General features: G+C 33.8%; 1 protein-coding gene across 1 annotated transcript in view; it reads left to right on the top strand.

Annotated features, from left to right (window-relative positions):
- Positions 1 to 16,120, top strand: part of LOC129231154 (adhesion G protein-coupled receptor L2-like) — a 50,336-nt gene that overhangs the window by 15,795 nt on the left and 18,421 nt on the right. Inside the window, exons 7-10 of the mRNA XM_054865402.1 lie at positions 1,595 to 1,698; positions 1,810 to 2,079; positions 3,232 to 3,352; positions 5,258 to 5,471. Of these exons, the coding sequence (XP_054721377.1) occupies positions 1,595 to 1,698; positions 1,810 to 2,079; positions 3,232 to 3,352; positions 5,258 to 5,471 (709 nt within the window). The remainder of the gene's footprint in view (positions 1 to 1,594; positions 1,699 to 1,809; positions 2,080 to 3,231; positions 3,353 to 5,257; positions 5,472 to 16,120) is intronic.

Genomic DNA, 16,120 nt, shown 5'->3' with positions numbered 1-16,120 from the left:
CGGCAAAGCTTGACATCATTTGTAGACGGCACTTTTCAGAAATTAAAAAAAAAAAAGAAAAATATGAAACATACTCCTCTCTTAAAGTTCAATGTTTCACCAAGAAATAAGTTAAATCTTTCAAAATTTAGCTTATTGGTGACAAGTTTCACCAATGCGATTGTGCTTTTGGTGATCAAAAAATTTTAAAAACATAATTACTTTGGTGAAACTGATCACCGATGAAATGAATGCAGCTAAATTTGACTAGATTTACCCAATTTCTTCGTGAAACATTGAACTTCATTTTTAACAGTGTTGTACGAAATATATTTTTTGCCCAATAAACCTTTCAGTTTTCAAATTTTTAACGTATAGTTCAAAGGTAGAATTCTTATAATAGTGAGCAGTAGCATAAATGTTAGAATAATTGTTCATAGTTTCGAAACCTCTTGTATTTTAATTGCTCTCGGAGTTTTAGGAATGAATACTTTAAACTTAAAAAAAAAGGCTTGCAGATTCAGAATCGCTAATTTTACTTTTACACTACATTTTATGGTTTCATTCGCCTCCAAATATCAAAGGTGCTAAGAAGTATTTATTTTCAGAAGCTGATATGGGTTTTCGAAAAGGAATGGTCTTGCAGGTCATTCATCTCGGTGATTTATATGAATCGATGACTCTCAGAACCAGTGATCTCATTTGTTAAAAAACCCAGGAGATAACTAGTTTACTTACCTATCGATTCATATTCAGGAAGGTGCAATAAATAATCTTCTCAAAGCTTCTGAACGAAAATTACTTGTTTTTTCTTCTCTTAACATTTTCGAGCTTTACTACTTTGATCAATGCACTGCACTTACTTATAAGTCACAGTTTCTCCCTTTCTTTACGTACATATTATGTAACTCCTATCGAATTTATTTTTTGGCCTAGGTAGTTAACCCAAGTTTCATTTGAGCTTAAAAATGCTCTAATACAAGGTCACATCAAGCGTAGAGCCCGAAAAAGCTGCCCCGTCTACCGAACCGGAAGAAAACTTCATCCGCCATCTCTCCGTGGTCAAGCTCTAATGTTACATGAATCCCTCTTAAAAATCGAAATAGACATTTCAAACAAAGCTAATTCATGAAAGAATTGGCAAGATTGAAAATTTTCCCTGCCATGCATTTCATAGAACTGACAAAGTAATCTTTACATAAGTAATGCATTCAATAATATTTCAATTTTTAAAAGAGCAAAAATAAATAATGAGAATAAAAAGACTCTTAAATATATGATGGAGTTTAATAACAAGTTTTATACATATTAGGGAATTACATAATAGTCGAATCGATTAGAGCTCGATAGCTCGTAAAATTCAAATTTCTGAATAATTGAGAGTCTCTTCCGTTTTGAAAAAAAAAAAAAAAAAACTGTTATAAATTCAGATTAACTTTATAAATGTCGTCTATTCTTTCGAAAGCGTTATGGACAGAAGTATTACTATGATTGTGTAACAGCCAAACAGATTTCGGTTCAAAGAGCGTTTTAGATAAAGGAACTGTGTGTTTAATAGTTTACTGAAATGATATTACTATAATTGACTTCGTTTACAAGTAAAATTATTTTTTAGGTTACGCATATTGGTTCTGCAATGGTACAAATCTCCAATTCACACCTGAAATGCCCACCATCATCCATTGCAAACATACTTGGATTAAAGAACTCGAAGATGATGTAAGAAGCAGTAAGAAAATTAATTTGCATTATTCCTCTATAAATACTGAAATAGAAACAAAATGAGAAATCGATTGCGGCAATACAATGCATTCGTTATTAATTTTTCAGATGGAAGGCGGAGACGACGCAGTCAAAATATCCACGAAACTAGCAGAGGACACTCGTAATAAGTCACTCTCTCATGGAGATGTAGCTGCTTTGGTGAATCTGTCTGCAAAATTGTTAAGACTCTACGTGGTTCAGAAAGGAGAAGAGGAGTTGGAAACCACAGAGACTGATAAAGTACCAGTTCGATACGCTTTCACCAAGTCCATGATCTCTGCTATGAGTAACATTTTAAGAGAGCCAGTCAAAAAAGCGTGGGAAAATCTGTCCAAAGTAAGAGTGAAAACTAACGTTATTAAAATTGATAGAGTCTAAAATTTTAAATGTCCAGGATCCTGGATGCGGCAAATGAGTACTGAATGTGGGAAATGAAAAGACCTTTGTACTCAATGTACTGTCCCAAAAAACAAAAGTCATATTTATTCGAACATTCGAGAGAAAGCAATTTCTTTTTAAAGTTTTCATACACATATACTCAGGTTTTTATAAACTTAATACGATAAATAAATAAATATATAAACGAATAGGGTAATAACAAATGTGTCAAATTAGCTAAGTCAATTTTTGTTAAAATAACTGTTTACCTTTCGCATTAGGTAAACGTAGCTTCTTTGTACTAATTAAGTAGAATACCCAAACCTTTTGCTTAGTAACCCACGAAAATTTAGGCTAATCCGTGGAAGCTAAGTCTTTCATACCATGAAAACAGATTCTTACACTGCATTTTGCCTTCAAAACTTTACACACTAAGTCATGGTGTTAGCGCCAAGCTGTACACGATAGCTATACTGCCGTGTGCAGGTAAAGGGCAGTAACTGCAAATTTTCATTTTTCTTTTTTTTTGTATTTTTGTCATCTATTGTACGTTATCTGTACTGTACATGCTCGCTCATTTGGTTTCCGCTGAAAAAAACGTCTAATTTCATCATTTTCCTACAGTTAGCATTGAATCCACCACACATTTCTTCAAATATCTCGAAAACGTATTTCTGCAGATACTGCCGTTTACCTACACACGGCAGTATACTGTACATATTTGTTCCTCATCGTATGTAAGTTGTGCACTAAAATACTGTACGCTGTTTCACAATATAACACTGGTTACATGGTACACTTATCCCCATGTAGTGCTAATCATACACTACTGATAAAACATTTCATACTAGTATATTGAATATTAGTAATAAAAGCATTGCACTATGTTATGTCGCTTGGATAAGCGAGAAAATACTCTCTCTCTCTCTCTGCAATGTTATTTACATTAACTTCAGGTATTTCCTTAAACCCGTGAACACGTTCTGGTGATTACACATGAGAAGTTTAAATGCAAAAATAAGTGAGATAAATATTGCCAGCTAGTTGACAGAGTTCTGAATAATAACTCTCAATTAACTAAGGTGATGCATTGGTTTCTTTGTTTTATAGAGTCATCAAACTGAAGTTGCAGCAAAGATCTTGAACGTTGTATCAAGGATTGGAAATCGCTTAAGTTGTGTAAAGAAATCCTCTGATAAATTGCAATTCACAGTAGCCAGTGAAAATATTGGTAAGGCAATCATTAATTATAGCTGTCAATTTTTTTAATTTTTTCACTACAATGCAGGTCACCTCCGCGTTACCCAAAAAATCATTATAATACGGTTGGGGCGCATCTCAGTACACTGTAAAAAAAATCCGAAACGTTACTGGGTATTTCCGTGTCACGTTTCGGGATTTTAATGGTTTTTATCCACTTCCTGGGAAAATTAAGTATTCTTGACAAAAAGTTTCCTAAATTGCTACAAGTCGCAAGAATACAGACTTTTCACTGTTGTGAAAAATATTTTTATCTCTCAGTTTAAAGATTAACGGAGCGTATATATAAAGTGTATCGGCTTTACTTCAGGTACTGCCCGTCCATGCTAATTAAGCTCCCAAAGGGAGCGAAAAAGTGTGGCCTGCATTGCTTTGCGAGATTTGCAGGCAAGTAAAATTTTCGTTACTTACTTACAATTCTGGCATAGCTTTGGCCATGTGTGCAATAATGCTCTTTTAACTTGCTTGAAAAATCAGAATGATGCCAAGATATTACTTCCACAGACACGGCTGGTTTTAAACGGGAAGATTTCTGAATTTTTCAGGAAGTTCCAGGATAATATCGGGAATGTAACTGAATTTTAGCGGAAAAAGTTCCTGGAATTTGCAAGATATGTTTCTGGCAGATATTGGGCACATTAGCTGCCCATTATTTTCCAGGAACGTTTCTGAATCGTTTTTACAGTGTAGAAGTTTAAATCAAATATAGAGATTTAACTCTTTGAGATCCGGTGGCTTCATTTGAGGTTACAAATTTATTTGCAACCACTTGCTGAAGTAACTGTGTCTGTTGGCTGTAAACAAAAGTGGCTTCAAACAAAGCCCACGTGCTTTAAAAGTCTAAGTAACAGTTGTGGTGTTTCTGCCATTAACAAAAAACATGCTTTTTGTCTGAACTGTTACTAAAATACTAAAGTAGACTGCTTTTTCTGGTGTACCTTTGTTTCCTCTGCCAATTCACATACTATTCCTAAAGCTTTTGAATTTTCGTAATGGTGTAGATATGGCGGTCGGCTGTTGTCTACATAATGGATAATTATTTGGTGTTGAGTTTCAGACACTTTCTATTTAAGCTGTAAAATTGTTTAAAACCCTTAATTGGGATTTGTTTCATATTTGAGATCATAATAGTATCATCTATATAGTTCATCTTGTTACTGTGTGCCTTACCCACAAGCAGATTTTGAACGGTTAGTTCAGAATCACTCTGTATATACAGAATTTTTATTTTAAGTAATGATAATAAATCTGCAAATTAGAATGTGTTACAGATATCGCTACAAAATGTATAAGTCTTAAAAGTTTGTCCCTTGAGTATCAACAGAATTTGGCAGCCGAGCTTTCCACGCTTTGTACGCTCGCTGAAAGTCAGCAAATGAAACATCCTCCAGAGCACACGTGCAAGCCACTTTGACAGCATCCGGGGCTCCGTGGTTGAAGTCTTTGACGGCAGCTTTACTCTGAGAAAAAGGGAAGTAAGTGCAACGTTGGGCTGTAGGGAGGCTCAGGAATTGTTGTGACGCCATGTTTTGAAAGATACTCTGTAGCAACGAAGCAAGTGTGACAAAGCGCATTGTCATGATGAAGCTTCCCATTAGTGCGATTTTCTGATCGCAATTGTTGACCTGTCTGTTCAGATTGCTGTACAAAATGCTATTGCTTAACTCTGGTCAATCCTTTGCGGCATTTTGAGCTTGAGCACACTTTTCTTCAGACGTTCACGTCGCGTGTGGGCATGCCTCAATGGAAGCCAGCAGTACGTCTGTTTTGTGGTAACTGAGTACCCGAAAAAAAAAACCTTAAGAAAAATGTCTGTTTGTTGATATAAAGTATTTTGTATGATAGTAATATATTAATGATTGTTTTTTCCCCGCAGCTTTGCAGACTTTTATTTTAAATTCGAGCCAATCAGAAGCAAACGAAGGGTCCTTCATTACCTTTCCACAACAGATCAACAATATGACAGTGAATGATTTGATCAGCGTGCCAGAGGATATGACAATGAGGAGCAGGTTTCCCTCCTGTAGAAACTACAACTCGGCATACGGTATTCTCTACAACCACGTAGGAGATTTCCTGAAAGACGAATTGTAAGAATGCTTTTGCTTCGTGAATAAAACGTCGCAACAATGTTGTACATTATAACGTTCAATGTTTTTTGAGTTACGAATGTAGAAGGATCCTTTTCTGTTCATTGTGTATTTATGCGTTGCAGACTTTTATAACAGTCAACTAGTGATTTTTTTTTTTTTTGTGAAGTAAGTAGTGAGCTGGAGTGAATGAAACGTCACGACAAACTATATTTTCTGCTCCACAAAATTTAGCAAATTAATATCGAAAGAAATTCCTGTCATTTTCGCATTATTTATGCAGAAATTGCGACTGGAACAGTACCGTCAGTGAGATAGATACATTGGCATATAAAGCCATGTAGGCAAACATTACGAATTTGAAAACAGAAGTTCAGTTCTTTTTGGGTGTAAAATACCCTACCTACTAGTTAAATGTAAAATTCTTGTGAATCTAAAGCAAACGAAGTGTCCTTGATTACCTTTTCGCAGCAGATCGATAATATGACAATGAATAATTTGATCAGCGTGCCAAAAGCGAAGACCATAAGCAGGCCCGTCATTTCGATGTTTTTCATGGGGGTCAAAGGGAAGGGGTGGGTCGAAATTCACCTCCCTGGGCTTGAGAAATTAATGTATTTACATATAAGTGGGTGTGGTATTGGTTTAGTGCATTGGTTTAGTGCACTACGGTGGGTCGAAAAACACTTTTTTTTCAATCAATTTCTAATAGCGCAAAAAACTTGCGCATTGGCACCCTAATAACGGGAATTATAAATAATTTTTGAAATCGCGCAAGAGTCCTCAAGTTGAGAAAAATAGAAAAAAAATGGGCAATTTTTAAAGACGCATATTTTTTTCAAAAAATTCTTTTGTTTCATTTCTAATGGTATAAAAAATACACTTAGTAGTTACCAAAATGTATAGAAAAACTTGGGAGCACATTGTCGTTTGAATTCGCGCAGCAAGCCTTAAAATACCATTTTTTAAGTAAAAATCGTATTATTTCAAAAATTCTTAAACTGACATAAGGCTATAAAAATATACTATTAAACATCCGTTTTAATGTTTAACATACATTTCGCTTATGCTGAAATGACTCAAGACTGAGCACGTGCAGGCTCGTCATTTCAAATTTTTTTCATTGGGGGGGGGGAGGTAAAGGGTGCAAATTCCATGGAAGTTTCAACGGAAAACAGCAAAATTCACGTGCACCCAAATGTAAATACATTGGTACAAAGCCGTTGTGGAGGGGGGAGGGCAATAAACCAACCCCTTACCAACGATATTGCCCCCTAAATGATGAAGGGCAATTCCATGAAACTAGGGACATCACAGTAAAAAAAAAACTTCCTTGTATCAGTAATTTTTTTCTTCCATATGAGGTAAAAAAGACTGTATTTTCATAAAACTATGCGAAAAAAGTTATCAGCACATTTTTTATAAGTTTTATAAGCAAAATTTTGACAGCACTTCTCAGTGCCCATGCGTCGTTGCATTAACGATTCTAAAAGTTACTCTTTTTTTTCACTTAGGAAATTAATTGCTATGTCTACAATCTTATTTTTTCTAGAAATGTGGTTTATCTAGGAAGAGATTAGACCAACAAAGAAACTTTAAACTTTTATGATTGTCTTGTAGCAAATGGTTTTAAACTAGGGCTCATACTCTAACGTAACATCAGTCACAAAATTGTATAAAAGTTTGCATTGCTTAAACAAAAACTAACCCAAGTTTATAAAATGTCATATTCTCTTCATTTATGATGATATCTTTAGTATTAAACCTTTAAATATTTAGAAATAGTTGAATTTAATTATTTAAAACTTATTTAAAGTATGTAACATCAGTCACAGTAACATCAGTCACATTTCTGTTTTTGTTAATAAACATCAAACAAATTGCACAAATAGCATTGACTGCTGCAGAAAGGCAAAAAAAAAAAAAAAAAAAAGAGGCGATATAAATTAAGAAATAAAGGAAAACATGAAAATCACAAAAAGTAAAACAAAGTAGAAACTGAAAAGAGTGGTTGATAAAAAATAAATAAAATAATTTTTAAAAATCTAGCATAATTACCAAAGTTGATTTAGAATAAAATTAAAAAGATAAATTAGGTGAAGAAATAGAACAAGTATAGAACAAATTTAAAGTATTGAAGTCCCAGGTTTAAATTAGCAGCTGCATTGCCTCAATTTTAAAATAATGAAACCTTGGTAAAATATGTCATTCAAAGCGCTCTTTGTTATATCTTCACAAAAGAAAACAGCTGCTGTAAAAAATTTTCTGGCATGAAATTTGATAAACAGATACTCCTAGTTCTTCATGCAGTACGTTTGAATAAAAGTGCTATATCATCGATACAGAAATATTTCTAAATGTCACAGCTTCATGCAAATTTCAGAGCTATCACCATCCGACTTGCAATCATGTTATAAAGAGTTATATTCGAGTGATACTTTTTTTTTTAAATTCGAAATCTGTATTAGGTGTTTAGCAACGACACTTTTTTTTTTTTTTTTGCAGTAAAGGAGTGATTCACTTCCAGCGGAACATGTTCCAAAATTGTTGATTGCAACTGGAGAACGGGTTCTTGAAGAATATCACTAACAATTGTATGTCTCTTCCGCGCAACATCAGTCACGTTTTTTTATTCCCTTCAATTTCACACAAAAAAATTTCCTCAAGTCTGAAAACACGTGTGGGGGCAGTGATGTACCATATCATGATATTTTAGATCAATTTCAGAAGAAACAAAGTTTAATTTTAAGACAGCGCTGAATTTGTAAGTTAAAAATCGAGTCTAATTGTAACGTCAGTCACCGTGGACAGACCCTGAACCTAATCACGTGGTGGTGGCAGCAAGTCGAGTTTCACTAACCACCCTACCCAATCAACCAAATAATTTGGATGTGATTCATTATGCTAAAGTTCTTTAAATTCTGAATTCGTATCAAATGTTCTTGATCTGATTGTTATTTACTATGAAAACCTTCTCGGTTTTTTACTCTCGCTACATTTTCTTTCAGCCTCTATCACAAATATTGCTCATCTCTCTACCGATTAAGTGTGGTATCAAATATTCAAGTTATGGCAGAGCTTTGGTTTTCAGCGAGTGTTAAACATCCGTTTTAATGCTTTACTTATTTTTCCATATTGATAAAATGACGCAAGACTCACCATGTAGAGGTAGCAGCAATTCGAGTTTTCTGCCCCCTCCCCCCACTCCGTACATACAAGCACTCTACCCAACCAACCAACCAATTTGTGTGTGACTTTTTAAGTTCTTTAAATTCTTACTTAGTATCAAATTTTGCATCAAAGACCTTCATCTGAATGTTGTGTACTAAAACAACCATCTGGGTTTCCATGCCCACTAACTTTTCCACCAGTCTCTCACAAATATTATACATCTCTCTATTGCCTGAGTACGGCACGGAAATTTCACGATTTCGTTGAAAATTCCATATCCCGAACACACAAATTTCAGCAAGTGATCCAGAATTAGCTAATAAGAATCCCAGGCTCCTCAGTTATTCCCAACGGTGAACTGCGCTAATTGGATGTTAGGATTTTGTTTCCCAAATTAGTCCGACAAGCGTAATACTGATACTGGAAAAATTATAGCAAAGACTTACACTCCTGTTTGGTTTGATATTAAGATGCAGTACACAGTGAAAGACATCAGCTAAAAAAAAATCTGCAGAAAATCTTAAAATAAAAAAATTAAGCATATTTGGAACATGCTTTCTCAAGAAGATCTGCAGTTTTATCTGTAGTTTTATTGCAGAAAGCGTGTTCCAAATATGCTCAAATTTTTGCAGATTTTTTTCTGCAGATTTTGTGAAGAAAGCATGTTACAAATATACTTAAATATTCTGCAGAAAATCTGTAGATAAAATGCAAAAAATGTACCCAGCAAACTAAAAATAGTAGATAACAACTAATAACAAATGAAATTAATGCAATAAAAATCCGAAAACATTTTTAGTTTTAAGTTTAGACATTTCTTTAATAAAAATGAGTAAATTCACTACAGAGTGGTTTTCATGTTCGTTTGACAAAACATATAATCAAAACTTGAACTACTCCTCCGAAATGAAAATTTAAATTTTAATAATTTGGAGCTTATGCAAATTGAAATAATCAAACCAAATTTGTCACAAAAATACTTTGCTATGATTGTAAAATTAGTGTAAAGTTTCAAGACGAAATAATAAATAGAAGTATTTGTAAGAAATAAAAATTTCGCACCAAATTGATCACGTGGTGGAAAGTAATTAAGTTAATTAGGCTGGTTATTATTGAGACATCTTAACACATTTTTTTTTATTAATAGATATCAACAACGTAAATGCTCGCTAAAAATTTTAAGTCAATCGGTGAAAAAGTAAAAATTTCAAAAATTAAAAACCTCCAATTAGGCATAATAATTTCAAACTAAACCTAATCTATTATACACTTATTAAATAAAAGTTAATTTTATCAAATAATAATTGTTGAATTTTAAAGTGTCTTACCTTTTTGTGAACCGGGGCATGAATCCAATATTTTTTCATGGGTTTCCAATGATGAAACTTGAAATTGCCCTAATTATTTGTTTCCTTGACGGAGCAAAAACAATGCGCGTCAACTGGCCGAGCGGTCATCTACTCTCATAGGACCGGAGCCTCCGCGGACGCTAAGAGGATTGGCTTTGGGTGCGTTTGTACTCGAACGGCGGAATGCCGTTCGAGAATAATGTTCTCGATATTGAAATAATGTTTTCGAACGGCATTCCGCCGTTCGAGAACATTATTTCAAGTCATATTTGTTCTTATTTAATTTCAATTTCCTGATTTTTCTCCAAGTGAGACAAATTTGACTCTGTTCTAATCCGTATCCTTCTTCAAATTGACATTTTTGAAAGCCCCTTCAAACCATGTAATAACTTGCGTTATTCAATATCGTTTTGTTTTCAAAAAAAAAAAAATGATGTATTGTAATTTCACTTTTATTTGATTTGAATCATGCACTTATAATTAAAATTGATTTTCATGCCATATTATTTATATAATACAATAAACAGACATTTTTTATTTGGTAAATGTTTCAGACGTGTTGAAATGCTTTTAAATTTCAATTTAAGTTATCAAAATATAAACCTAAGTTCTTGGGGGAAAAGTTTAAGTTATTTATTACTGATTTTAATTAGAAAAACAAAGAAATTTGTTTAATTTTCGAAAAACTGAAAAAAATATAAAAAAATTTAAAGTGTGAAAAACTTTTATGCTGTAATAAAACTTTGAAAAATAATTTAAATTGAAATGCAGATTTCTTTTTGATGACCATAAAATATCTACAAAGGTGCGAACTATTTAGAGAAAACTGCAAGAGAATTTTTTGTGTAGATTTTCTGTAGATCTAATTGAAGACAATTTGCAGGTTTTTTTTTATCTTCAAACAATCTGCAGAATATTAAGAGAAAACTAAAAAGAAAACCTTTTAGTGTGGATTTTCTGCAGATTATTTTGAAGACAAAATGCAGATTTTGCTTGTCTTCTAAAAATCTGCAGAAATCTTGAAATATACTTCAAAAAAAAAAAAAAACTTTTCTGCAGATTTTCTGAAGATTATTTTTAGTTGGGACGATCCGAAGCATACACTAAAGGTCATTCAAACCTAAAGACATTTGCCGAATAACATTAAAGGAAATTCTTGATCCCATCATTCATAGAAAATTGTTCTTTTTTTATCCAGAGAATATTATATGGCGATAATATTATACTACACACAGCACGTTCGAGAATTAGGCTACAGGAGAATACTGAAAGTCTGAAATGAGCCACCAGGATTCTTCAAGCTTTCATTAATTTTTAAGCCGTAGATTATCCTGAACTTATTGATCGGCTCTAGTGCAAGATGATACCACTACCATTGTTGTCAAATATGGCAACAGGAGTCTTAGAACTTCTTTGAAAGTTAAGCCCTGCCCATAGCTTGAATATTTGATACCACACTCATTCGGTGAGAATTGTGCAAAACTTGTGACAGAGGCTGTAAGAAACAACAATTGCAGGTATGAAAACCCAGAAGATTTTCATAGTAAATAATAATCAAATCATACACATTTGTGGGGCCTCGGTGGCCGAGCAGTATCGTTCAGCAACTGCTTGAAAGCAGAGAGGCGTGGGTTTGATTCCCGCCTATTGTCCTGGGTGTTCTTATTTCCTTGTATTGTAATAAAATCGGAATTGTGCTATGTGTCTTATGTGTCTGAGTAAAAGTCGGACGTCCACCTAAGTGGGGCTCAGTCAAACAAAACCGCATATATTAGCCTCAAAAAAAAAAAAAAAGAAAGAAAGAAAAAAAAACCGTATAACGCCTTTGTTATTCATCACCTTGGGTGCTCCAAGGGGCATCAGAAACAACAATCAACATTTGATACGAAGTCAGAATTTAAAGAACTTCAGCAAAATGAATCACACCCAAATTGGTTGGTTTAATGGGTAAGATGGATGAGCTGGACTCGTTTTGCTGACACCGCTACCTGATCAGGCCCGTCATTTAGGAGTCAGGGGGTGGTTTATTGCCTCCCTCCACGGCTTTGAGAGATAAATGTATTTACGTTTGGCATTTGGGTGGGCATGATTTTTACTTTTTTCCGTAAAAACTTTCATTGAATTTGCACCCTTTGACCCCTCCCCCCCAACGGAAAAATTTGAAATGACAGGCTTGCACGTGGTGAGTCCTGAGTAATTTCAGCTTAAGAGAAATGTATGTAAAACATTAAAACGGATATTTAATAGCATAATTTTATTGCTTTATGCCAGCCTAAGAATATCTGAAATAATATGAATTTTGCTTTAAAAATGGTATTTTAAGGCTTTTTGCGCAAATTCAAATGATCGAAAATATGCCCGCAAGTTTTTTCTATTCTTTTTAATAACTATAAAGTATATTTTTTATCCTATTAGAAATGAAGTAAATTATTTAAAAAATATAAATACGTCTTTAAAAATTGCCGATTTTTTCTCTTTTTTCTCAACATGAGGGTTCTTGCACGATTTTAAAAGTGATTTTAAAAATTTTTAATTATTTTTCCCGTCATTAGGATTCTAATGCGTAAGCTTTCCGCACTGTTAGAAATTGATAAGAAAAAAAGTGTTTTTCGACCACCGTAGTGTATACTCAATGCACTAAACCAAATAACGGATCAGGCCAAGAGGAGCCAATTTCTCATCTGATGACACAACTGAGCATACTGTGTTCTCTATAACTACGTAAGAGATTTCTTGAACGCCGAACTGCAAGAATCCCCTTACATGCCATTGATTAGCTTTGTGTTGTAATGCGTTTCAACTATGTGAGATACTATCGGTAATAACGTTAAATATTTTTTTAAACATGTACTACACGAATGGTCTTACTCGCTGCTTATCATATCTTCACCTCAGAGCAACAATAGGATATCTTACTATAAATGCAGTAACACTACATTTCAATGCCCTTTATCCCTTATCCTCAGAAATCTACTTACCCTGACCATATATCCAATGCTTTGCTTGTAAGCACTATATTATATTAAAATGAAATTATTTATTTTAATTGAAGATGAGTAATCTTAACTAGTATTAATGGGGTTAAATAGTTATTTCAAAATTGAAACTTCAATTTTCAAAGTTTTTAAGAGTTGAAATTATTAACTTGTTTCTTTTGATCTAATCACAAAAGACAGGGAAAAGGCCTTTTTGGCTGGCTATGTTCTAGTTTTTGCATGTAATTATCTTATCATAGTGTTAGGAATTGTATTGAAATGGAAACCAATTGCACTATAGATTTACAATGAGAAGACGCGGTTAATTCACGTAAGAAGATACTTCCTTAAAATAATCTAATTTAGTTTCAGGTCTCCATTAATGCGTAATGTTAATTTATGCAATTAAAATCGAGCTAGCATTGAGGCATTTAGTATCCGAACTAGTTCATTCCACTTCTGAAAGTTTGCTAGAAAGACAAAAACATTCCAAGATTGAGTCCTTTTTCAAAGTAAACCGAATGTTTTGGCAGCGGTTTTCAACTTGATGGGATCCAAATCGCTTTACAGCGTGATATCATCCACTAGGAAGTATCAAACCTATATTTATATATCTATATATAAATGACTGTGTGTGCGTTTGTGTGTAGGTTTCTAATATAAATCTTCAGTTTACTTCGGATCTCTCCCAAATTTAACACTGAGTTCCTTTGATGATCAGGAAATCACATAGGGTAAAGACCCCAGTAATTGGCACTTAAAGAGTTTGTCCTTAAACTTACCTCTGGGGGGGGGGGGGTCTTCAGTACTTAGAAAAAAAAATACTGTCTTGCAAATATTTTTGTATCAAAGAGTGCACATCTGTGCATCTATTTGGTTCACTAAAATCAAAAATATTTGAATCGATACTTTTATAAAAATATGCATATAAAAAGTTACCAAAATCACCAGTAATTGGCACCATGATACCCCAGTGTATGACACCTTGTGATCCAGTAATTGGCACATGTTAATAGAACTGGAAAATCACTTTATTTTTTACTTTTAAATTACATACAAATTTTATCATCATAAGAAACATGAGTAATGTTAATGTAAAGTAGGTAATCTTTACTAATAATAAAGCTGAAAGTCCCTCTGTCTGTCAGGATCTCTGTGACGCGCATAGCGTCTAGACTGTTCGGCCGATTTTCATGACATTTGGCACAAAGTTAGTTTGTAGCATGGGGGTGTGCACCTCGAAGCGATTTTTCAAAAATTCGATGAGGTTATTTTTCTATTCCAGTTTTTAAGCCCATTTTTCATATAAATTTGATAATATGGGGAAGAATGTGTTTATCTTTCTTCTTTATCTTTACTAATAATAAACCTGGAAGTTTCTCTGTCTGGATCTCTCTCTGTCCGGATTTCTGTCTGTCTGTCAGTATCTCTGTGACACGCATAGCGCCTAGACCGTTCGGCCGATTTTCATGAAATTTGGCACAGAATTTGTTTATAGCATGGGGGTGTGCACCTCGAAGCGATTTTTCGAAAATTCGATTTTGTTCTTTTTCTATTCAATTTTAAACCCATTTTTCATATAAATTTGATAATATGAGGAAGAATTTGTTTTCTTTATCTTTATCTTTACTAATAATAAAGCTGAAAGTCTCTCTGTCTGGATCTCTGCGACGCGCATAGCGCCTAGACCGCTCCTCCGATTTTCATGAAATTTGGCACAAAATTAGTTTGTAGCATGGGGGTGTGCACCTCGAAGCGATTTTTCGAAAATTCGATGTAGTTCTTTTTCTATTCCAATTTTAAGAACAAAATTATCATAAGATGGACGAGTAAATTACGAAATTATCATAACGTGGAACCGTAACATGGGTACAAGCCAATTGTAGAGAAAATTTGCCACACAGGCGAACCAAAAGACCTTTTAATTTTTCTATTACGGGCAAAGCCGTGCGGGTACCACTAGTTTTATATAAATTAATGCTAAATCACTCTTCTTCATGTTGGAAAAGTATTTTACAGAAATAAAAACATAAATTTGGAATGTTCCATGGAAAAGATATTGAAATTATTGATGTTTCATCCTTCGGTTTATAGATTTGATTTTACGAATGCTACCAAGTTAGGTTTGCCCCAAGTATAGTTAAAAACTCATATAGCATACTTTTTTGCATAAGTTTTCCTCTTTTTTATTTATCAAATGCAACAAGTCGGGTTTTTTTCTCTTGAAAAACCACCCGCTGCAGGTGGCATTGAGATACCTTAGGTGGCGAACGGGAGTTAGCGAGCGAATCGAACAGAGGACGGAGCTCCCAGTATAAAATTAATTACTGACTAACTTTCATTTGGATTTTTTTTTTTCTGGTGAAAGTCACTCCAATTGAAAAGAAGCCGCAACTTCAAAAATTGATGATTTTGATGCTTTTTTTGACAATTACTGTACAAAAGCTACCGATTTCGATTTCTGCTTTATCATATTCGTAATCTACGCAAAACACTGAAGATGATGACACCTCACTCAGATTTATCGCGGAAATGACGCTATTTCCCCAGTACTTGGCACACATGACAATTACTGGGGACTAGCAAAATTGAAGCACCAGTAAATGGCACCCATCATTATTTTAAAATTCCAAATAGGGAGGAAAATATACTTCTACACAATTAAAGTAACACCTTTCAACTAAACAAAACTTTCGACAACGAAAATTTTAAATATATTTTAAGTCAGATTTTAATGGATTTATGTGCATGCTTCCCGTAAGCCAGAGAAGAAGCTTTTGCAACAAAAATGGCTGATTTGACACAAGCCACAATTATTTCTCTTTCCTACGTACTGCTGCCATTTAGTAACATTAATTGAAGTTATAATCTTTAAAATTAGTGTACATTCAGTTGATATATAGCCTTCTATTTAAAAAAAAATTGGATACAAGTCTTTTTTTAGGACATTTTTGTTGGAAGTGCCAATCACTGGTGCCGTGCCAATTACTGGGGGGTGTTACCCTAGCTGGGTTTTCTTCAGAAAATCCGTGAAACGGAATGCTGGCGCCTAATTATAACAATGACTCTTTACTACATGTTGACAGGAAATATTACACTATTTTTTTCCTTTGTTTAAACTTGATTGTTGAACATAGACTGGAACCTTTTTTTT

The sequence above is a fragment of the Uloborus diversus genome, chromosome 10 (assembly GCF_026930045.1).
Source record: "Uloborus diversus isolate 005 chromosome 10, Udiv.v.3.1, whole genome shotgun sequence".
Taxonomy (NCBI): domain Eukaryota; kingdom Metazoa; phylum Arthropoda; class Arachnida; order Araneae; family Uloboridae; genus Uloborus; species Uloborus diversus.
This window is presented reverse-complemented; position numbering and strand designations above follow the sequence as displayed.